Source organism: Hyperoodon ampullatus (genome assembly GCF_949752795.1).
Source record: "Hyperoodon ampullatus genome assembly, chromosome: 1".
NCBI lineage: Eukaryota > Metazoa > Chordata > Mammalia > Artiodactyla > Ziphiidae > Hyperoodon > Hyperoodon ampullatus.
In genome coordinates, this window is record NC_136914.1 from 17,227,454 (window position 1) to 17,253,105 (window position 25,652).

At 39.0% G+C, this 25,652-nt stretch overlaps 1 protein-coding gene across 1 annotated transcript in view; it reads left to right on the forward strand.

Moving 5' to 3' along the window:
• Window positions 1-3,143: 3,143 nt before the first annotated feature.
• EIF4E (eukaryotic translation initiation factor 4E) overlaps window positions 3,144-25,652 on the forward strand; it is a gene marked incomplete at its 5' end in the record, with an annotated part of 47,507 nt that continues 24,998 nt past the window's right edge. Inside the window, one exon of the mRNA XM_079718785.1 lies at window positions 3,144-3,200. Within this exon, the coding sequence (XP_079574911.1) occupies window positions 3,144-3,200 (57 nt within the window). The remainder of the gene's footprint in view (window positions 3,201-25,652) is intronic.

A 25,652-nucleotide genomic window follows, 5' to 3' on the forward strand; every position in this document is an offset into this window, starting at 1 on the left:
ATTTTAAATAATAGTTACCATGATACTATGCTGGGCCATTAATTACGTATTAACTAGATAACTCCAACAAGTAGAATAGTATTTCAATACCATATCCCATTTCGAATATCTTTTTTATTACTCTTTCCTTTAAGTACAAGCACAAATATGGTAGTAATGTAACAAATGTACTTTTTTGTGCATTAATAGATTAATAAAGAATAAAATATTTCAGATTGGCAAAAGCAAAACAACCATATACACACATAGATAAAAACCTAATCACCAAGTCTTTGACATGGTAGAGTCTAATGGTAATATTAGGAAAAGACACATGAATGTGTCATAAAACACATGCAACAAAGCTCATAGAAAATGGAGAGAAATTAAGCTCCAAAGAGGAGGAGTATATATATATATACTTCTACTATACATGTATAGTAGAAGTACTAGGATGATTGACAAAAGTGAGGTGTGTTTTGATCAAGAGAAAAGTTTAAAAAATGGAAGCTATTATTAAAAGGAAGTTTTAAGAACATCACTGGTTTTCAGTCCCACTGAAATTTCTTTAAATTTTAAATCTCTTTTGTTCTATTTTCTAGCAGCATTGGGAAAATAATACATATATACTATCTCGTCAAAGAAGATAAGATACTACTTTTAAACAACAGAAAGTATCACTGAGATCGACTATAATTACTTTGGATAGGTTAACTAAGAGTAGATAGTCTAAATAGAAATCCATTTATCCATTTATTTTATGTTTTCAGAATTCTTTCTACTTTAAACCTACTAGAGCTAAGTTGACTGGTCAGATGCTTCTATTAATCCTGTCTGACATCCAGGTAAACCAAAGCATACGATCAGGCAATGGTTTTGAGTTATTACAGCCTCCATTATGTGTTAGCCAACTCAAGCGACCATTATGTAGTCAATAATAGGTTATGACACAGCTCTGGACATCAGCAACACTGTAAGCAGGCAGGCACAGGTAACCTGCTTATACTGATTTTTCTGGTGTTAACATTCTTAAGAAGCACGGAAAATAGTAATCATATGCCGTCCTCATTAAAACCTTACAGTAGCGCTCTACTAGATTTCTTTACCTCTGTTTTTTGTATTAATAACCGTGCAGAATAACACTGTCTTGAGAAATGACAGGGAAAGGAAATATAGGATGCCACTGTAGGGATAAATTTCTAATTACCAGTGATTATTGTGAATATAACACTATTTTCCCGAACATTAAAGTCTCCATGGAGGGTAGCTACAGTTAAAAAAAAAAAATTGTTTTGAAACTTTAAAATTGCATTGGTGTACACGATAATGTAACAAAGTGCACAGAAGAAAAAATTTAAACATTGTTTAAAAAAAAACATTAGGGGAAGCCGCTGACCCTTAGGAAGGCACGAGGTTGACTATTATGAAGCATTTAGGGAGTCCGATTCATTTTCAAAGCTGGTTACAATCATTGGCATAGCACACCCTTGTGAGGGAAGTGTATTATCATCTGTGGTTCATAAATGAAAAAGCTAGGGCACTGAATGATTAAGTCACTCGCCTAAGGAGAATGAGTCAACGTTAAGAGTCATAGTTGACCCGGCCTAACGACTCCTGACGGTCAGTCCAGGGCTTAGTCAGCGGGGGCCGGAGTGGCTTCCCTGGCTGGCACCCGGACTTGGGCTATTTCCGATCACGTTAAAGCAGAACAGTGGAAGCGAGAGGACCCAACTTGCAAATGATTTTTACTTCCACGCAAGCCTTAGCCCTGAGGTCTTAATCTCAGGAGTTGGAACAGCAAACGCTGTCGGGTGCACTCCCCCTCCCCCAACCTGTGGCAAGTGGGTACTGTGGGCGGCTCCGCCATCCCTTTTGGCAGTGATGGCCATGAGTGACCACCAGCGTTAGCGGAGCCGGGGGACCGGGGAGGGTTGCCTGCTTAAACAACGATTCTCCATCGCCGCCTCTTTTTGAAACTAAGAGAAAATGGTGTGCAGTCAAAAGAAAATTAAATAAACACACAGGCAACTTGTCCTAGGACCTCAACTAAGCAAATGAAGCCTTATTGTGCGTGCTGAGTCTTCGGTTCTCAACCTTTCGGGAAAGATGGGGAGGACAGGGCGACAAAGGGTACAATAGGCATGCCTGGCAGTAAGTGCGACAGCAGCTATCCAGGCGGAAGAGCAGAGGACTGAAAACCACCCTCCAGAACGCGTGTGTCCGCCGCGCCGAGAACCGCGCACCGTACCCATCGACCACGTGACCAGTCCTTTTTTTTTTTTTTAAACTTCTATGCCTGAAAGAAAAAAAAAAAAACGAAAACGAGAGAGAGAAAGACAGAAGGAGAGAGACTCCACTTCCCAGAAGCCTCTCGTTAAACACGCCGCCGCAGTCTTGCGCAGGCGCCGCCAGGGCCAAACGGACACGTCCGTCACGTGAACAGAAGCCGGCCAATCCGGTTTGAATCTCATTTTTTTCCTCTCACCGCCCCCCCCTTCAGGAGCGGTTGTGCGATCAGATCGATCTAAGATGGCGACTGTGGAACCGGTGAGTATTGCTTTTGGCCCCCACCCCCACCGGCCCGCACGCTTCGTCTCCCTTCGGACTCTGGAACCCCGCGGGACGGCGTTCCCGGCGCGCACGCTATCCCTTGCCGCCCCCTCCCCCTCTTCGTGGGCCTGACCTCCCCGCGGACAACTGGGGGCACCCCAGAGGTTGGCCGCGACGGCGTGTAGAGCCCACGTTCTGGTGGGGGCCCGAGAGCTCGCGGAGAGGTGTGGGGGAGGGGCGGCGCCTCAGGCGGAGCCGCGAGGGGGTTCGAGGGTGGAGGGTGACCTGGGCCCTGGGCTAGGTGTGTGGGAATTGTGTCTTCGGGATAGGAGGGCGCTGGGCCGTCTCCGAGCTGGCGCCCGGATCCGCAGGGAGGGTGGGCGGCGAGCCGGCCTGGAATGAGATGGAGGGAGCCCCGGGGCAGCCTTTCCGTGTCTCCCTCCCTCGCTCTAGCCCAGGGGCTCGGGTGCGGGGCGCGCGCCGGGACTCCTTAGACTGGTGGGCCAGGGAGCCGGTGGGCGCGCGTTGCCCTAGGGTGAGTTGGGCGGGGGTGGTGCCGCGGCGTGCGCGGAGAAGCTTCGACCTCGCCTAGGGGAGCCGAGAGCGGCCAGCGCATGTTACGCCGGCGCGTCCGAGAGTTGCCGGGGTGGGCTGCAGGGGAGGCGAGAAAGGTTTGGAGTGGGGAGGAGAACCCTGTGTCACGCGGGAAAGCTCTGCGAGTAGGATGAAGGGTGGTGGTGGTGGTTAGCAGGGGGATCACATTGTCCTCGCCCCTCCATGCCGGAGGCTGGGCTGTCATGGAGGAGGGAAGGGGGAGGAGCGAGGCCTACGGATAGTTGCTGCCGGTCTGGTTGCCGGCCGGACCTGCTGCATTTCACACGCGCCCGTCTCCCATTCATTCATCCTTTCCGCGCAGTGCGCACGCCTCAGAGAATGCGAGTGGGTGTAGATCCGTCTGTTCTTCCGAGTCTGTCTTTATCGTCTGGAAGGTTCCTCAGGCACAGTTTATTGGAAATAGGAACTTTTAAAGTTACTGTTCCATTTGATTTTCTCTTTATCCGTTCTACCGGTTTCCCCCCCAGTTTGGGCACCATCTTAAAACTTCTTTCAAGCAAGCTGATCACAGAGCACCAAGTTGATTGTTAACCGTCCAAAGGAGGGAGTATCTTTGTCATAGTTTGGGTTTGCCGGCAGTGGCTCACTGAAACTTCTAGGCCTGTGTTGCCGTTTCAGGAATGTCACATCTAAGTGATATTTTAGAGGCATAATACATTAACCAGAAAACCTTTGATACTCTGGAACCAGTTCTGGACCTTGGTTGCCAGATATTTTCATATATCTTTAATGGTAGTTTGTGATTTTGATAATGGCTTCCCAATTTGCTTTGACTTTTTAAAGACTTTTATAACTATTAAAAAATTAGTTATGAAAAGGTCTATAGAATACAAAAATGCTTATTTTTCATTACATTGACGTAAACTATCCTTACTTTGTTGCCAGAACTTAAGGCAGATTTTCTGCTTGGTTACTTACTCTTTTATTGGTACCGGTGTTTATTTATATTCCTGGAAATTAGATTGACTACAGAACTTTCTTAAGTTGCTGATACAGTTAAATGATTTTTAGAACATTAATGTTAAATAGATAAAAGATAATATGTAAAACTTGAACTTAAAACCCTTTGATGGGCTCTGATATTACTTCTGACTGGATCAACTCTCCTACCAGCATCAGTAAAAGCATTACAGCTGGTAATAAGGGCAAGGTAAAACCTCTAAACAATAAAACAATAATGTAGTCTGTAAAGTTTCAGTAACTAGGGCCTTTGGGTTTTGCGGGCTGTGCTGTTTTGTTTCAACAACAGGGAACAAAACTACAAAGTGTTGAAGGACTGTTTTGAGTCAGTAAATATTTATAGCTCCTGATACGTTTAGGACCTTGTACCAAGTGTTCTTTAGGATACAGAGTTATACAAAATGTGATTTTATACCTTGTTCAGTGTAAATTTTAGGAGCTTAATTTCCAGTGATCTGGTCAATGATGCAGTATAGCATTCCTTCTAGTGGTGACCCCAGGGAGATTTCAATACTGCATTTAAATTTGGGGAGTAGGGAACCTAAAAACTTAGTGTGTGAAAGTCAAAAGCTAGATTGAAACTATAATAGATTGAGGATGCATGTAAAATAATTTTAAGTGTTTATTTTTAGTGAAAAATGCAACTTTAAAGTACTTTTAATGCACCTTTGTCCCCAGGTTAGTCATCTAGAATTCTTTTTGACAATTTTAAATAGTGGTTTTTTTTTTTTTAAGCAGCTGATTAGTATTTGCTGCAATTGAGGTATCCCTGTAAAAGCCTACAAAAAGCATATTTGTTCATTGCTATTTCAGCTAGCTTGTGAGTTTTCTTATTTTTTGCTGGGCATAATCAGAAGCATCTAGAGTCATGGGTTTTTTCTGCTTGTCCCACCTTTGTAGGCATTCAGGGAATTTTTATCGATGGAAATTAAGTAAAATATAAGTCATTTTCAGTTTGATATTGTGTGCTTCTCAAGTGTGTGTGTATGAGATCATTTAGATTAAGAAGTGGCTTACATGGAATCTAAAAAAATGATACAAATGAACTTATTTACAAAACAGGTATAGATTCACAGACATAGAAAACAAATTTATGGTTACCAAAGGGGAAAGGAAGGAGGAAGGGATAAATTAGGAGTTTGGGATTAACAGATACACACTGTATAAAATAGATAAACAACAGGGACCTACTATAGAGCACAGGGGACTATATTAAGTATCTTGTAATAACCTATAATGGAAAAGAATCTGAAAAAGAATATACATGCATATATACACACGTGTGTGTGTGTATATATATATATATATATATATAACTGAATTACTTTGCTAATACACCTGAAACTAACACAACATTGTAAATCAACTATACTTCCAAAAAAACCAAAAAACCCCACAACAGAACACACACAGACACATAAAAGAAGTGGCTTACAGATATTAAACTTGTTGACAAGCTTGATAGGTATATTAAAGGAAGCATTTTACCTCTTAACAGGTAATATGGCAAAGTTTTGAACATTGGGATAAACAATACTCTCCTGTTATTCTGTTGGCATTTGAATTGTGGTTAGGTCAAAATTAGACTTTGTGGGTAGATCAAAGTTAGACTTAATATTAGTTGGCGAAGGTGGCAGGCCATCTTGCCTCCAGTGGGTCGTGGTTTTTGGCAGCTTTTATCTTCATTCTGCATTCTTCATTATTGGGTTTTTTTTGACTTGTAGTTCTTTTAAAGGTAAGAGATTTTGGTTTCTTTAGTTAAACTGAAGGTATATAATTTTACTTGTTTTGACATTGTATCTCTTGAATTTTTTAAACTGTACATTAGTTTCATAAACAGAATCAACTTGGACGGTCAGCTGATCTAATGTTTCCTTTTTTATCATTTAGAAACATGTTTTGTATTGCAAAGAGTTTATTAAAAGTAAATAAGTCTTAAATACGTGTTGAGAAATATGTTGTTATATAATGCCATGTATATTTGCTAACCAAAGACTATTGATTAACAAGCAGACCTTGCAAATTAATATGCATATTTTTGCTTTAAGAAAGAACCCAGTATATCAAAGTTCATTCATAAACCAAACAAATTTAGTTCTGGTGTTTATATTTTAGATTTCACTTTGTTTTTTACTCTGAATTAAAATTATGCCTAATTATTTGACTTAGAGAAGTCCAGTTTAGAAATAGACATAATTTTACACACCAAAGTTGCAGAGAATAAAATGTTTAAAATGTTTAATGAATTATGTAACCGTAATCCAATTTGGACAGAAAATTCAATGCAAAAATTTTCGTAAAGTATTCTATTTAATTTATATAAGGTTAAGAATATAGGAGAAGTACCAGCAGTCCTGGATGTAACAAGGAACCTGTGAAGTAGTTGTTCTAGCAATGGTAATTTTTTCTTTTCCTTCTCTGCTACTATTAGAAATTTCCTTGCTCTTCTGGTACCTCTGAGTTGCTCCATTTTTGTCATAGAGAATTTTTTGAAAAGTGGAAATGAGCCTGAATTATAGTCTAATTTTAGTATCTGTGAGACCTTGAAGACTGAAATTTCTAGGTCTAGCTGAAAAATGGGAATAAGATATAGTGGTTTTGATTTTCAAATGCACTATTCAGGGGTGAAAATTTGTCAGTTATGAAGAACTAGATAGGGGACTTCCCTGGTGGCACAGTGGTTAAGAATCCGCCTGCCAATGCAGGGGACATGGGTTCGAGCCCTGGTCTGGGAAGATTCTACATGTTGCGGAGCAGCTAAGCCTGTGCGCCACAACTACTGAGCCTGCACTCTAGAGCCTGTGAGCCACAACTACTGAAGCCCACATGCCACGACTACTAAAGCCCACGTGCCACTACTACTGAAGCCCGCGTGCCACTACTACTGAAGCCCGCGTGCCACTACTACTGAAGCCCGCGTGCCACTACTACTGAAGCCCGCGTGCCACAACTACTTAAGCCCGTGTGCCACAACTACTGAAGCTCAAGTGCCATAGCTACTGAAGGCCGTGCGCCTAGAGACCATGCTTTTCAACAAGAGAACCACCTCAATGAGAAGCCAGTGCACCGCAATGAAGAGTAGCCCCGCTTACAGCAGTGAAGACCCAACACAGCCAAAAATAAATAAATGAATAAATAAATTTATTTTTTAAAAAAGAACTAGATAAAGTTAATATTCCGTAGGTGTGCTGCATATAGGTGTATCCATGCAAAAGTTGTACTTACCTTTTCCTCTCTTTGCTAGGAGATTTACATAGCCGACTTTATCATTTCTTTGCCATTATTAAGAAATACAAGCCTTATGACCCATAACCCACAGGTACTCTTCCCACTTCTTACTGTAAAAATCACTAGTGTTTCTTTAAAAGTTCCTATATGTGCCTAGAGAAAAAAGAAAGGATGGCTTTTGTCTTTTAAGTACTAAGTAGTCCCTTCTAGAACCTGAGAATGTGGTCAGAAAAATAAGATTGTTTTTCCCAGTTGGAACTTTTGATACATCTTCCATAGAAACAATAGGAAGGTGTAGTTTTGGCTCACTGTGTTCAGTAAGTTTCTATGGAATTATGACAAGTCTACCCAGCATTGAATTTCCAGGGCTGTAGATTTAGAGTTCTAAACAACTGAATAAAAATGATCTTTTAAACACAGTCTGTAACAGTGATTTTTAATGTAGGTGATCTTTATATCTTAATAATAACTAACACAAAGCACTTATTGTATGTCAGGCACCTTACTGTTTTACATATATTTATTCATTTAATTTTTAACAGCAAACCGATGAGGTAGGTATTATTCTTATTTCACAGTTGAGGAAACCAAGGCACGGAGAGATTAAGTAACTTTGTGTGACTAACTTGCCCAAGATCACAGAGCTAATAAGTGGCGGGGTGGAGTTCAAGCTAAAGCAACCAAGTTCCAGAGTGTGTGTTCTTAACCATGACACTGTCTTTCCCATAGGCATTTAACGTGTGTTCCTTGTGTGACTTGGAAAGATTAATTTGATAAACTTAATAGATATTTTGCTACAGCTCTAAAAGAAAATATGTGGACATTTATTTTTAGTTTCTGTTGTACTACAGTGTTTGCTAACTGATATCCAAAGTATAGAATCTTAAGAAAATATCACCAAGAAGAAAATATCACCTTGGTGTCTAAATTTGAGGACGAAACAAGTAGTTATACTGGCCATACTGGTCCAGAACTTTGTGCGTTGATTTCTAAAGAAAGTGAATGGTCACTCTTCTCCCCCTTTTCATTTCATTTCTGGACCTGTCAATTCATATGATTTGCCAGTTAAAATATTTTGCTAGTGAAATTGAAAAAAAATTTGCAAACGTGGAATTTACTCTCATCTACCTTTGTCCTTTTTTTTTTTTTTTTTTTTTTTTTTTTTTGCTGTACGCGGGCCTCTCACTGCTGTGGCCTCTCCCGTTGCGGAGCACAGGCTCCAGACGCGCAGGCTCAGCGGCCATGGCTCACGGGCCCAGATGCTCCACGGCATGTGGGATCCTCCCAGACCGGGGCACGAACCCGCGTCCCCTGCATCGGCAGGCGGACTCTCAACCACTGCACCACCAGGGAAGCCCTACCTTTGTACCTTTAGTAATTTTGGTGAAAGGTCTGGCAAAGAGTTAAGCAGTTGTTTTGAAAAAGTTTCAGTTGTAGTATGTTGCTAGTCTTAAAAGCTAAATTATTTGGGGAAGGTAGAAGTAATAAGACCATAAGATTTCTCTGAAACCCATGTCTTTGCAGTAATCTTTACTTTTATTTATTTTTATAAATTTATTTAGTTTTGGCTGCGTTGGGTCTTCGTTGCTGTGTGCAGTTTTTCTCTATTTGCAGCGAGCGGGGCTACTCTTCGTTGTGGTTTGCAGACTTCTCATTGCGGTGGCTTCTCTAGTTGCAGAGCATGGGCTCTAGGTGCGCAGGCTCAGTAGTTGTGGCTCGCGGCCTCTAGAGCACAGGCTCAGTAGTTGTGGCGCATAAGCTAGGTTCAGTTGCTCCACGTGTGGGATCTTCCAGGACCAGGGCTTGAACCTGTGTCCCCTGCATTGGTAGGCGGATTCTTAACCACTGCACCACCAGGGAAGCTCTGCAGTAATCTTTAAAGCTAAAATGTCTTTAGTTACATATTTTAAATGTGTTCATACAAAATGCTATACAGAAATTAGAAATTACAGAAATCTTTCTGTGCTTTGCTTATTACAGTGACAGTCAATAAGTTTTAGTATTTATGTGAACTAATATTAGTATTGCTATAAAAAATTATTTCGGGGTTTTACATGGGTCATCTTAGGGCAACAGCTTATGTAACCACAGAGTCTGATAACTTAAAGTATTAACTAAGGTCAATATTTTAATGGAAAGATAAAATATAGTTTTTTAAAAATCTTAATATTGTGGGATAAATACTTTTTATAGGTGAGATTCATATTTCAAGTGATTTTTTTTAATTTTAAAACTTTTTAAAATTTAAAATTAAATTAAAAAAAGTTTCTACCGAGGTCACATAGTTCCTAAGTGAGAGAGGTAGAACTCCAACCCAGGTCCTATCTTCAAGCTTTATTACTATACTTAAAAAAAAACTAAAATTCAACCAAAACTAAAATGTCCAACTCTTTGCCTTCAGCAAAACTCTTACCTTATGGATAAAATAGATGCATAGGTCATCATTATACACAAATAAACATAAAATCATATCTGAAAGGATGTATCAGATGGTTTACGGGTGGTGGCATGATGAGATTAGGAGCAATACATTTTATTTTTTCTTTTGAACTTGTGTGATGTATTTTTAAATAATATTTAGTAAAATCTCTTTTGGGTTTTGGTTTATAGATAATGGTATTTTAGCTTTTCTGAATGGCTTTTTTCTTGAAGATGAGTAATAAATGCTCATGGTCCAAAATTCAGATGGATCCTTTTAGCAAACAGCTGGAGCCTGTGACCTCATTTTCAGAATAATGTTTTTAAATTAAATAAAATACATAGGATTACACAGGAAACTAATTATATTGAAGTACAGTAAGGATTAAGTGAGTTAACATGAAACATTAAGGGTGCTGCCTGGCACAGGCAAAGTCCTGTCCTATTGGTGTGAAAAACCTATCTCCTGTCTATTTTCTCCAGTCACCTAGTTCTCCTCTCCAAAGCATCCAATGTTAACCAGTGTTTTTGAGGATTCTTCTTAAAAAAGACTGTCCAAGAGAACTTTCTGTGATGATGGAAGTGTTCTATATTTGTGCTGACCAATACAGTAGCCACTTAGCGGCACTATTGAGCACTTGAAATAAGACTAATCCAACCCAGGAGATGAATTTTAAACTTGAATTAATTGTAATTTTTAATTAATTGAAATTTAATTCCATATGTATCTAGTGGATACCAAATTGGACAATGTGGCTCTAGAATCTAGACATATCCTGCTGTGTACAAACACATGTTGTATTATAACTTTGTAAGGTACAACTGAATATGACAAAGACCAGTTTGGTTGGACAAGTTATTTTTTAATTTTATTCTAGAAAATGTCTCTCTGTATTTTATTTTTAAATTTTTTTCTCTATATATTTTAAACTTTCAAAGATAATTATTTGGTCTTGTATGGACAATTAAAATTGTCCTAAAATTACAATTGTCCTATGACCTTGTTTTGCTGTTTAAGAAAATGTGTGTGTGAATAGCCCATTGTATACGTGGTCCACAACTCAAATTTTGTACAAAAGAGTATACAATGAGGTCTTCTCAAGCTGATCCCATCCAGGTGGATCACTTATAGGGGCAACCACCATGGTCAGTTCATATCTTGCTCTAGAGATTTGTACTCAGTTGGCCCCCCATCCACGGATATCCATCTGAGGATTCAACCAACTGTGGATCAAATTTTGGAGAGCTGTCTGTACTATGCCATGTTATATAAGGGACTTGAACGTCTATAGATTTTGGTATCTGAGAGGATCCTAGAACCAGTCCCCCAGAGATGTCGAGGGACAATTATATATACAAGCAAATATGATTTGCAGTTGACTCTTGAACAACATGGGTTTGAACTGCATGGCTCCACTTATACATACATGGGTTTTTTTTTCACTTAATATGTACTAAAGTACTACGTGATCTGTGGTTGTTTGAATCTGCAAATGTGGGACCTTGGATGAGGAGGGCTGGCTGTAAAGTTATGTGTGGATTTAAGACTGTATAGAGGGTCAGTGTTCCTAACCCCTACGTTGTTCAAGGGTCAACTGTATATTCTTTAAAAAAAAATAAATGGTAGCCAACTCTGTACACTATTCTGGCACATTGTGTTTTTCACTTAGTAATATATTTTTTAGAGCATTACATATAAACACAAAGCTTTCACTTTTTTTCTGATGGTATGTATTGCATGGTTTGGTCTTAAAACATTTTTATTTCTATACTGATGAATATTTAGTAGGGTTCAATTAAGGCATATAAGTATATTGGAGTTTATAATATTCCTGTATAGATTGTAAAAGAGAATGTGATTGTTAATTTGGGGATGAATTATAGTACCGTTTGTGTTTATTGGTGTGGTTATGTGATCCATACCAGATGAGCCAAGGACTAGGTGATAAATTGAACAATTAGAAAGATTGGTAACTACTATTATTACTTGAGAAAAGCAATAGAAAATTTACAGGTATGGAAGATTGTTAGTTAATGCCCCCTAAAGAATCATGCCTCGCTGTATCCATACCTCTGAGTAGTCTACAGCCCCCCCCCCGCCCCCACCGGGCTTAGCTATATAACTTGCTTTGGAACCATGTGGTATTTCAGTGCTGCGATGAATAACCCTTTACCTGTGTCATTCTACGCACGGGGTAGTATATCTGTAAGGTGAATGTTTTGGCAACAAATTGAAAATTTAAAAAGTACTAGTCAAATAAAACACTTCTGTGACTGTCATTGTCCATCATGCTACAATTGTTGGTTTTTTTTTTTGTTAGAGATCCTCTCTTTTCTAATAGCGAGATGCTTATATGTAGAAAAAATGTGAAATACATTTGTACATAAGTTTTAGAGTAATTAACTGAAGACCCATGTACCCATCGCATAAGACAACATCAGTACCTCAATTTTTTTTCTTAATTTTTAAAAATTTTATTTATTTTTGGCTGTGTTGGGTCTTTGTTGCTGCGCACGGCCTTTCTCTAGTTGCGGGGAGCAGGGGCTACTCTTTGTTGTGGTGCGTGGGCTTCTCATTGCAGTGGCTTCTCTCGTTGCGGAGCACAGGCTCTAGAGCGCGGGCTCAGTAGTTGTGGCTCGCGGGCTCTAGAGCGCAGGCTCAGTAGTTGTGGCGACGGGCTTAGTTGCTCCACGGCATGTGGGATCTTCCCGGAACAGGGCTCGAACCCGTATCCCCTGCATTGGCAGGCGGATTCTTAACCACCGCACCACCAGGGAAGCCCCGGTACCTTAATCTTATACTCTGTGGTGACATTTTCATTTCTTTGCCTCCTTCCCTACTTGCTATCCTGACTTTCATGTTAGTCATTCCCTTGAATTTTTTTCTTTTAAAGTATAATTATCTTTAGAGTTTAATCTCCAGTGTGTATATCTTTCAGCTGAGTATTTTAGTTTTGAAAAACTAAAAAACTTAGATGATGTGTAGGGAAAGCGCAGTATTGCTACTGTTAGAGGTAGGTTCCTAAGATAAGCTGAACACCATTTCTGGGTTATAGTTTGGCTTCAGCTTCCTGGAATTTCTACTAGAGCCCGTCTTGGGAAAACGAATGGGCAAGATCATGAACATGTTCTGGGAAACAAAGGACTCTACAGTTATCTGCTGGGGCTGTGGTATGGGCCAGGCAGAGCCTTCAGTTAGGAGAGTGGTCTCTTCGAGTGAGCTGCTCTGTATCTTGTTTAAGAATAGGTTAATTCTGGTGTGAAATTCTGAGCTGTTCCAGGGAGCAAGGCACAAAAGAGGAAAAGGGAGCTTTGTTAACATTTTTAAGCTGAGTTACCGGTACATAAATGTTCAGGCCAGGGACTTCCCTGGTAGTGCAGTAGTTAAGAATCCGCCTGCCAATGCAGGGGACACGGGTTTGATCCCTGGTCCGGGAAGGTCCCACATGCTGTGGAGCAACTAAGCCTGTGTGCCACAACTACTGAGCCTGTGCTCTAGGGCCCCGCGAGCCACAGCTACTGAGGCCCGTGCGCCTAGAGCCCATTCTCCACAACAAGAGAAGCACCACAATGAGAAGCCCGAGCACCGCAACGAAGACTCAATGCAGCCATAGATAAATAAATAAATTTAAAAAATAATAAATTTATGGGCTTCCCTGGTGGAGCAGTGGTTAAGTGTCCCCCTGCCAATGCAGGGGACAAGGGTTCGTGCCCCGGTCCGGGAAGATCCCACATGCCGCGGAGCGGCTGGGCCCGTGAGCCATGGCCGCTGAGCGTGCGCGTCCGGAGCCTGTGCTCCGCAACGGGAGAGGCCGCAACAGTGAGAGGCCCACGTACCGAAAAAATAATAATAATAATAATAATAAATTTACAATTTAAAAAATACCAAAAAAAAAGTGTCCAGGCCAGACACATGGCAGTTGTTTTTTAATAAAAGGTACAATAGTAAGCCTCTTGGTCATAACAGCACATGAATGTAGCCTGAATCACATTGCTCCAGTCTAGACCGTTGGCTCTCTATATCTGGTGCACACCTGTCTTTTTTGGATCTCTTTTGACTATGTTCCTTATTTGCTCTCATATGATTTCTGTGTTGCACCCCTCTGTTTGCTGTATCTCTTGTTTTCCTCTTATTTGGTTACTTGTTTCACTTTGGTGGCACATCTTCCAGAACTTTTTTGAGAAAAGGTACATGAGGGTTATTAAAGATTTCTGAGACCATGCCTATTGAACAATATCATATCTGTAGTTTGGCTGGGTGTAGAATTCTTTTCTTCAGAATTTTGAAGTTTCATGGTCATCTTCTCTTGTAACTGTTGATAACTCAGGAATTATTCTGATGACTCTTATTTCTTTTTTTTTAATGTGACCAATTCCCTTCTACTCACCAGAAATTTAGAGTCTTTCCTTGTCCCCGTTTCACAATGACATGCTCTAGTATGAGTGTTGTCATCCATTGTGCTGGGTACTTGTTGGACTTTAATATAGCAACTCCTATCCATCATTTCTGAGAGATTTATTGGTGATTTTCCTCTCCCCTGTTTCTCTTTGAAACAGTTATTCAGATATTGGATCTAGTGCAGTGGTTCGTTAGTGTCTGCAAGCTCTGATGCACTCTCACTCTCATTTAAATTTTGCTCTCATTTTCATCTCTTTTTGTTTGGTTTTCTGGGAAATTTATTTTCCACACTTTTCTGTCTCATAATTTTAATTTCCAGATGTTCTCTCTCTCTGGTCTTCTGAATGTTCATTTTTATAGCTTCCTGTAATTGTGTGCACGCAAAATCTTAACTTATCCTTTTGAGGATATATAGGTACATATTTTTAAAGGCATTTTCTAGTCCCTGCCTGTCTGTTTCTTCCGAATTGCTTATTTTCTTTTTATTTTTGAACTCATGGCAGCAAGCCTAGGGACTTGGAGTAGGGGGAGGGGATGGAGGGATCTAGTTATTTCCCGAACAACTTTCACTGGATTCTTTTTAATTTACTCCCTTCCTTCACTCCCAGTTCTGAAAGGTGCTGCCAGGAGACTTTAAGGTGTATATTGATTACTTAGCCCTTTCCATCTACATTCCAGTTCTTCTTTTTTTTCTGTTCTTCCCATGGTTGTGGGCTTTTTTTTTTTTGGTAAATTACTATAGTTTTGGTGGGGTTTTGAGAGGGAACGGAATTAGAACCATTTATTTATTGAAACATTTGAGTGTCTATCATGTGCCACGCACTCTTGAGTGCTTAACCCACCTCTCTCTTAACCGAAGAGTTACTGGATTACTGAATAGAAAAGAAATAAAGAACTAACACTTATTACCACATTTAAAAAGTAACTTTTTGTTGCATTCTAGTGTTAGTTTTTTTTAGTTTTTCTTTAGGCAAAAAATGCCAGGAATAATAAACCTAGCAAGTTCTTTGCAGCATTCATATACCCAAATGCCAGAGCCTTAAAGTGCCCAGGAATTATAAACCCTAACAGTTAGTTTGCAGGCTTCATAAATAAAAGCAGTACAGCTCTGAGAACTACAGTGGAGGACTTTAATAAGTGAAGAATCACTTAATCACATAATTTGCATTTAAAAGAGTTAATGTTGGAAAGATGTTAATTTTTCCTGAATTTTATGTGTAAATTCAGTATAAACTGAGTCAAAATGCCAAAATCTTTGCCAGTGGGGTGGGAAGCTACGCTTTATTTTTATTTTTTTTGAATTTTTAAATTTAATTTATTTTTTTATACAGCAGGTTCTTATTGGGAAGCTACACTTTATGCTGGGGTTCTCAAGCTGGCCTTAGGGCTGCTTTTGTGTGGCCTGCTAGCTAAGTTTTGTTTTTGTTTTTTTTTGTGTGGTACGCGGGCCCCTCACTGCTGTGGCCTCTCCCGTTGCGGAGCACAGGCTCCGCGGCCATGGCTCACGGGCCCAGCCGCTCCGCGGCACGTGGGATCTTCCTGGACCGGGGCACGAACCCACGCCCCCTGCATCGGTAGGCGGGCCCCCAACCACTGCGCCATCAGGGAAGCCCTTTTTTTTTTTTTAAATTTATTTTGGTTGCGTTGGGTCATGGGCTTTCTCTAGTTGCGGCAGGCGGGGGCTACTCTTCGTTGCGGTGCACGGACTTCTCATTGCGGTGGCTTCTCTTGTTTCGGAGCACAGGCTCTAGGCGCGTGGGCTTCAGTCATTGTGGCACGCGGGTTCAGTAGTTGTGGCTCTAGAGCACAGGCTCAGTAGTTGTGGCGCACGGGCTTAGTTGTTCCGTGGCATGTGGGATCTTCCCGGAGCAGGGCTCAAACCTGTGTCCCCTGCATCAGCAGGTGGATTCTTAACCACTGCGCCACCAGGGAAGCCCAGTAGATAGCCTCTTAAGCCTCCTTTCATTTAGTAATATGTGTTTAAGATTCCTCCATGTCTTTTCACAGCTTGTTAGCTTATTTCTTAGTGCAGAATAATATTCTGTTGTCTGGATGTACCACGTTTATTTGGGACTGGTTAAATTAAAAATAAAGTGCCCTCCCCCACAAAAGTAAAGTTCTCATTATTCAGTCCTGAAATCTTTTTTCTCTTTTATGTTAACATTTAAAAATGATTTTTCCAAACATCACTTCTAGTGCCTATATCATAAACACCATGATTTATCTGTTGCCTTTTGTTTGTATCTTTTAATATATATATTGCCTCTAGTTTTGCTTCCTGATATAAAATATATAAAGCTTCTTTGTCCTGACAGTTCCTTTGGAGAAATCTCTTAAAAGTATAACTGGGTTAAAGAATATAGATGTTTTTATATTTGGAAGTTTGGATGGTTCATTAACTTAGGTGAAAGGATATAGTCATACTCTATAAACCTGGGGACATTTGAAACAGTGACTGTAGTACCTGGTTTTCTAATTTTTAAAGAAATATTGGTTGATTTCTTTTGAAAGATGGTTTAAATACGTGGAGAATAAAAGGATAAATCTAATTTTCTTATTAATCCATAGTTTACATTGAAATTTTAACTTTTAACATTACAGAACTTTAAAAAAACTAACACATGGAATTTAAAAAGAATTCAACTGCTTATTTGTTTAACTGACATGTTAAAATTAACTTTTAAAAAATATATATTTTTTTAATTGTTTGGCTGCGCCGGGTCTTAGTTGTGGCAGGCAGACTCCTTAGTTGTGGCATGTGAACTCTTAGTTGCGGCATGCACGTGGGATCTAGTTCCCTGACCAGGGATCGAACCTGGGCCCCCTGCGTTGGGAGCGTGGAGTCTTAACCACTGTGCCACCAGGGAAGTCCCTAAAATTGATTTTTTTAAACTAATATTTAACCAGTATCATTAAATTTTAGTTATGCTTTTCAAAGTTTTAAAAGGAATAAACTTTAAAAGAAGCAGCAGTTAAAGTCTTTAAAATGTTTGCCTTTCAAATTATAATTATAAATCTTTAAAGAATGAATGAAATAGAAATCATCATGTTACCGGAACCAATATAATTTTGTGCAATGTAAATGCTTGTCCTAACATCATTTTGATGTTATTTTGAAGCACTAATTTTTACTTTTGTATAATGTTCAACTTATATAAATTTCTCCTTAGTTATTTAAAAAATGTGAATCTTCTGGTAGCCTTTGGTTTAAGTAGTATTGATGTTTAAATTTTATTGTTAACCTCATCATTCTTGATCATACATGTTGGTTATTTCTTATGTCTCTGTCACACTTCCTGAATTTGTAGTCTTGCCCTAAGCTACATTAAGATGTGCAGAGTAATTTGGTTGACAGATATTAGTGTTCCTTTAGGAATTAGATTATTTTAAATGTAACAAGATGCCTACAAGTCTCTCTAGTTTTAAAATTACATTCTAGAAGATAAGAAATTCAAATGTGACCTATAGGAATTTTTTTATTAGTAGAATGTGGTTAAGTGTAATTTGCTGACTATCCAGAAGTACAAATTTTTAGCTATAGCATAGCAAATTTAACAATGTTCACTTAAAAGTCTAGGGCTAGTCACCAATTTTAGTCAGATAATTACATTATTATTACTTAAATAATAAATTGAACAGCTATTAAATTTTGTAGTAATTTTTAGACACAGCACAATTTGTGCAGATGGTCAAAGCTCTTCCCTCTGTACCTCAGCTTTCAGTATTATTCTTTAGGTGTCATATTAGTAAAAAGGAATATTAAAAAGTACTGTCTTGAATCAGAATTGATATATGGGATCTCACAGTTCTTTACATGAAAAATAAATTCTCCATTTGAGCAGCGTTCTAAACTTAAAAGGTTTGTAGTTTGCTAAATCTACATATGTTGTTTATCTACTTTGGCTTCTTAGTTTATGGCACAAAGGTCACCAATTTGATCCTTTATTACAAGGAAGAAGACCTGCAAAGTCCACAGCTGCACTTTTCCTGATGAGTGATGCCAGATTAGCTGGTATTCCTTTACTATAGGTATATATTTGAAAACTGACACTGAAAACAGTTGGTTTAATTATTTGTGGTAATTTTCACTGTTTACACCAGATTTTTTTTTCATTCCTTACAAGGCAGGTGGTGAGGCTTTATTTGTTTTTGTGTACTAGTTAATTAATTATACTAATTTATATATGGGAGTGTGCTGGGGGAAATGTATCTCTACTAAAAAGAGACCTGGGAACTGAATGTTTGGATACTAAAAGGAAGAGTAAAGTATCCTGAAGTCTATTTACATATGTTGTATTAAAAAATAATCTTCTTAGAGTTAATTATTTGTATCCATAAAAGATAGCTTTTATATATGCTTTCCTGTATTTCTAAGATATTTTGATCACAAAGGCATTTAGTACACTGTCTTGCATAATATAAAATCAGTATAATCAGTCATTGGTATTTATTTGCTTTTTCCCCTAGTAGTGGGATTGTGTGTGTGTGTGTTTGTGTGTGTTTGAAGAGTGGAGTGTACCATTCATGCCTTTCTTCTAATTTATTGGCAGTGGCATGCCCTTGGAAGATAGTGAAAATGTTAAGCCTGAGGCGGTGGTAGAAAGCATAGTACATAATGTAGGGTTATGCTGCCTGGAAAGAGTACCTTGGTAACAATATATAATTTATTATCCAATTTTGGGCACTTGTGAGAGTGAACCAGGGTTTTAGTAATAATAATTATGCTGAAACAACAAACAGGTAAAATTTGGACACATAGTATTTCTAGCTATGAATCTTGACAGTCTTGTAATAAAATGTAGGATATAGATAGGACTTGTTAACTTCCCAGGGCTTAAATTTGAAGAGCGGAGAGAGTAGTAGTTTCACAGTATTGTGAAGATTGAATATACTGAATAACGTATATAAAAACATGCAGCCCGTTGCTTGTTAGTAACTGCTTAGTAAATGTTACGTATCAAGTAAAAACTCATAGTTTGATAGAAGTGTGAGGATTGGTGTTAACCACTTTAAAAATCATAAAACACTACCATCTTTTTCTCTTCTTACTTTTCTCACCCTTCTGTTCATTATCTCATATCTTTATTTAATGCCTTCAGTTTACTGAAATGTTGGGTTAGTAACTGGTAGAGATCATTGTAGCTGCCTTGGCCATAATAGCATTTGCATTTTTATTAAAGCCACAAATGGTCTTTGCCATTCAGCTAAAAAATAGTGAAGCAAGGAAGGGGAAATATAAGGAAGTGCTACTGGAGATGGGTTACCAATAATATTGTTATCTGTTATTTGGTACTATGGTGTTTTGCCCCGTATCTGTGAATGGCAGAGTTGGGATTCCAACCTGGGTAACATGGCTCCAGAGTGTGTAATCTAAACCAGTGTCTCTCATACTCTAGTAGAAAACTAGTTTTTGTTTTTAAACAATTTCCAATCTAATGTTTTGTAAAATGATAACAATAGGATAAAGAGATAAAAAAAGGCATACAAAATGTAAGCCTGAATTTTATATTATTAGTTTGAACAGACAAATATACTGTCAGATTACCGTAAAATTTCTAAATGTTTACTTTCCATTTCTATGCTTAACTTTGTTGTAGACTAGAACCTGCAGAAGGTCTGATTTTGAGTGCTTTAAACCATTTTTAGTGCCAGGGAACTATTGATATTTGTGTACTTTTTTTTTTTTGGCTGTGCCATACAGCTTGCCAGATCTCAGTTCCCCAACCAGGGATTGAACCCGGGTCAAGGCAGTGAAAATCCAGAATCTTAACCACTAGGCCACCAGGGAACTCCCAATATTTGTGCATTTCAAATGAAGACTTAGGTGATTGGTTGTCGTGAGGGGAAGGCTCCTTATATTTCTACAAGAGATAGTTTGTAAGTGTGTTAGGGCTGAGGGTTGCTAAGAAATCTTGAATGTTCATAGCCATGGAAAAAGTGCACCTTGGTTTTGGAATTTAAGCAGTGTAGATTTGAACATGGCTAGAAGGGATAATCTAAATTTTGTAGTCAGATTAGAGAAAACCCCACAGAACTGATGCTAGGCCCGGGAAATATCTAGCTTTATACTCTTAAGATTGTACCACATGGTTAATAATTGTGACTGATACATTTGCTGATTTTTGCAGAATGCAGTAAAACTACTTGAAATTTTTTGCAGCTAATTGTTAGACTTGTCCCACCTTTGCTCGACTTTATTTCTTCCCCTTCAACTTTACTTTCTTCTATTGGTGTGACAGCTGCTTAGCCCTGGGACCACGAAATTATACTTCACATTAAAAAATTTTTTTTAATTGAGATTCACTGTATTTACAGCGTTGTGTTAGATTCTGGTGTACAGCACAGTGATTCAGTTTAATATATGTATGTATGTATGTACTTCTCCATACTCTTTTCCGTTATAGATTATTACAAGATATTAAATATAGTTCCCTGTGCTATACAGTAGGACCTTGTTGTTTATCTGTTTTATGTCTAGTAGTTTGTATTTGCCAATCACAAGCTCTTAATTTATTCTCCCCCTCCATACATTTTTATTTGAATCTCATAAACTCAGCAAATCCAAAACCAGGTTTAATAACTTGTACTTAAACTGGTTGTCTCTTCTATTCCCTTACTTGTTATTTGTATTTAATCACTTTGACCTGTCAGTTAGTGGCTTCCATTGCTTACATGTGGAAAGGTACAGTTTTAGCCTGACCTTTGAGGCCTTTTACAGTCTTGCTCCAGCCTACCATTCTAGCTCTATCTTTGGTTTCATGAACCCTCACTTTCAGACTCCCTGGTTCATTACTGTCTTCTAGGTAAACACTGTACCATCTCATGGCTTTACTCGCCATTCTACCCACTTGAAAAACAGTGGTTTTTCACTTGCAGATTGTTTTTTAGGTTAAAATTGTATTTGATTACTTTGAGAGTAGTCATAGTCTTTTTTTAAATTAATCTTTTTCTCAATTCACTTTTTCAAAAAATATATTTATTTGTTTATTTTTGGCTGCATTGGGTCTGCTGTGCGCGGGCTTTCTCTGGTTGTGGCATGGGGGAGCCTATTCTTTGTTGTGGTGCGCGGGCTTCTCCTTGTGGTGGCTTGAGAGTAGCCATAGTCTTTTAAAGTAGCCTTTCCTGGTTTGGGTAATTTTTGAACCTAGAAGTATTGATAAAACATGGATATTTTAAATGTAATTTCCAAAGAAAATTGCTTATGAGGGAGACCACCAAGCTGAGAGAGTAGGTAGAGGGATGTGTGGGACTTTCCAGTAGAGAATTTTGTTTTTAAAATGGGTGTAGGGAATTCCCTGGCGGTCCAGTGGTTAGGACTCTGCGATTTCACTGTGGAGGGCACTGGTTCAATCCCTGGTCGGGGACTGAAATCCCACAAGTCACCTGGCATGGCCAAAAACAAAAAACAAAAAAACCCAAAAAACAAAAAACAATGTAAATTTAAAACTATTTTACTGTCTGCTCTGTAGGATGCAACCATAAAAATGACAAGTTTGTAAAAAGTTCCCATATAGATAATTTGATAATCTTGTTTATTGCTTCTTTGATGATCTCATATAATTTAAAAATATCTAATTAAATCCATTTTAAACATATCCCGTGAAAACACCTGTTAAGGGTTTTTAGGGAGAATTTTGTGAAGTTGGTGCTACAAGTATCCCATAGTACTCCTGTACCGACCTGTTTTTTGGTGATCCTAAGTCTTAGATACCTAACTAGTTAATAGCCTTACAAAGAATTTTAAGAGGAGATATAATTTCAAAATAATTTTATTTTTAAAGTCAATTTATATTAAAAGTACTTAGCAGGGCTTCCCTCGTGGCACAGTAGTTAAGAATCCTCCTGTCAGTACAGGGGACACTGGTTCGAGCCCTGGCCTGGGAAGATCCCACGTGCTGCAGAGCAACTAAGCCCATGTGCCACAACCGCTGAGCCTGTGCTCTAGAGCCCACGAGCCACAACTGCTGAGCCTGTTTGCTACAGCTACTGAAGCCCGCACACCTAGAGCCCGTGCTCCACAACAAGAGAAGCCCGCTCACCGCAACAAAGAATAGCCCCCGCTCGCTGCAACTAGAGAAAGCCTGCGTGCAGCAACAAAGACTCAATGCATCCAAAAATAAATAAATAAGTAAATTTAGCAAATTAAGACAAATAATGAATAATTTGAACATCTATTGTAGTTAATTGAGGTTTATGCTTAACTCGGGATTGACCTGAAAGTTTTGTTTTTGTTTTTTTGCCACACCGAGTGGCTTGCGGGACTTCAGCTCCCGGACCAGGGATTGAACCTAGGCCATAGCAATAAACACGCCAAGTCCTAACTACAAGACTGTCAGAGAATTCCTCTTTTTAGGGTTCTTTTAAAAATGTATTTCATCATTCTTATTTGGCATATGTCCATAATTATGTCATTTTTGATCAAAGAATTTCATTTATTTATTTGTTTGGCTAAACCAGGTCTTAGTTGTGGCACACAGGATCTTCGATGTGGCGTGAGGGATCTTTCATTGTGGCATGCTGGATCTAGTTCCCTGACTAGGGATTGAACCTGGTCCCCCTGCATTGGGAGCGCGGAGTCTTAACCACTGGGCCACCAGGGAAGTCCCTGATGGAAGAATTTAATATAGCATGGCCATCATTCTGGATATTACTTCTTATTGTATATACTACCATGGATTCAAAAGGTATAGGGGATTGGAATTTCCCCATAGAATAGACCACACCCATAGAATTAATCTGAAAGTTTAAAATAACATCCTACATGGCTATTACTTTTGTTTTGCTTTATCTAAGTTGAAAATAAGAAAAAAACCATCCTGATTATTTCAAAGTTAAGAGATTTTAAACAAAAAAATAAAACAAGTTGAAAGAAATGACATAAAATGATTTTATAATAAGGCGTGTTTGAGTAGTCTCAAACAAAAATAATGTTTTCCTTTTCAATAATTTGCAACATAGTTGCAGACTCAAGAAGCTTACAGGGTGGCGGACTTCAGGTTGTGCAGTGGTTAAGAATCCAGTGGTTAAGAATCTGCCTGTCAATGCAGGGAACATGGGTTCAAGCCCTGGTCTGGGAAGATCCCACATGCTGCGGAACAACTAGGTCCATGCACCACAATTACTGAGCCTGCACTTTAGAGCCCACAAGCCACAACTGCTGAGCCCATGTGCCACAACTACTGAAGCCCATGTGCCTAGAGCTCGTGCTCTGCAACAAGGGAAGCCACTGCAATGAGAAGCCTGCTCACCGCAATGAAGAGTAGCCCCCCCTCCACTTGCGGCAACTAGAGAAAAGTCCGTGCACAGCAACGAAGACCCAACACAGCCAAAAACAAATTCTTTTTAAAAAAGTTTACAGGATGGGGACTTCTCTAGCCGTCCAGTGGTTAAGACTTCGCCTCCCAATGCAGGGGGGTTCGATCCCTGGTCAGGGAGCTAAAATCCCACATGCCGCAGGGCAACTAAGCCCACATGCCACAGCTAGAGAGAAGCCCGCACAGTGCAACGAAAGATCCTGCATGCTGCAACTAAGACTCAATGCAGCCAAAAAATAAATATTAAAAAGTATATGCATTAAAAAAATTTCTATTGATTATGAATGGATTGTTGTGATAAGTATATGACCGTAGCAAAATACAACCTGAGAAAATTTGTATTGAGAAAATATGCCCTTTTAATACATGATTTTTAATATTAATGTTTTCATAAGTAATCATGAAAATGATTTCTGAATCTTACTAGATTTGGTCTGTGCCATGTGAATGAGTATTTTTGTAGAGTATTTGAGTATTTTTTATTCTGTCATGAAAACAATTGGCTATTAATCACTTTTGCTTTATTAAGAGGAATTAAGAAATTCAAATAAGTTTAAAAATTTAAACATCTGTTAAACTCTAGATAATAATTTAAAAGGCCCAAAAAGATGGGAATTCCTGGCGGTCCAGTGGTTAGGACTCTGCGCATGCCACTGCAGGGGGCACAAGTTCAATTCCTGGTTAGGGAACTTAAGATTCTGCGTGCCTCACGGTGTGGCCAAGGGGAAAAAAAAGTCTAAAAAAGAAACATCAATACTACGCTTACATTAAAAAAGGGTTTCAAATACTGAAAAGATTGTTTATGGTTAATAAACATTTTTTCAAAGTGTTTTAGAGCATTTGTCTTAATCTAGCACGTTTATATAATATTAAAAGCAAAGACTGAAAGTTTTTAAACTAGTATACTTCTTCATACATCTACACAATCATTTAAAGATGAGTAGCTATATTTTAGTTACAGGAAAAGCCCAAAATTATATATTATTAATATAAAGGTTATTTCAGCTAATGTAGAATGTAAAATTCAAAGGAATGCTTTTTAAGGAAGTGAACATATTTTTTTCTGAGTTATTACCTGCTTTTAGTTCTTATATATCTAGAGACTTTTGATACCATCTAAGGTTTCCATCATTCTCCTAATGGTGAAGAGAGTAGAATAAGAGAAAAGAAAGGAAAGTACTAAAGGAGTTAGGAAGTGACATTTTGTACTGTATGAAACTTGTAATTATACTGTGATTGCTTGTCTTCTACATGCTGCTGAGGTAAAAGGTGTAAATAAGTGCTGTGAAAGTATGGTTTGTAATGAGGATTGTGAACTTATGAGTGTGTTTTACTTACCATTTGTCTTTTATTTTTTTAAGATGGTAGCCAATTCTTTTAAATTTTATTTACTTACTTTTTGGCTGCGTTGGGTCTTCATTGCTGCGCGCGGGCTTTCTCTAGTTGTGGTGAGCGGGGGCTACTCTTCGTTGCAGTGCACGGGCTTCTCACTGCAGTGGCTTTTCTTGTTGCAGAGCATGGGCTCTAGGTGCGCAGGCTTCAGTAGTTGCGGCACATGGGCTCAGTAGTTGTGACGCACGGGCTCTAGAGCGCAGGCTCAGCAGTTGTGGCACACGGGCTTAGTTGCTTCGCGGCATGTGGGATCTTCCCGGACCAGGGCTCGAACCTGTGTCCCCTGCATTGGCAGGCAGATTCTTAACCACTGCGCCACCAGGGAAGCCCTGTCTTTTAATTTAGGTAAATAAGAGAATTTGCAGTATTTCTTAAGTTTGGGAGGAAGAGTATCTTTTTTCTTTTTTGACCACCCCACGAGGCATGTGGGATTCCAGTTCCCCGACCAGGGATCAAACCCACGTGCTCTGCAGTGGCAGCTCGGAGTCCCAACCACTGAACCACCAGGGACGTCCCAGGAAGAGTATCTTTTATTCACACATCCAACCTCACAAATCCATATATACCTAGTCCTTTGGTAGGACCATCGTTATTATGTTAAACTCCACAAGGCATCATTATTATTATTCCTTTAAACTGTTAATAGTCTTTCATATGTTTACCCACGCATTTACCTTTTCCAGTGCTTTTCATTCTTTTTTGCACTTCCATTCTCTCGTCTGGGAACTTTTCCCTCTAGCCTGAAACTTTCCTTTGGTGTTCCTCTTACTTTGGACCTCGGGTGTGAGAGTGTGTTT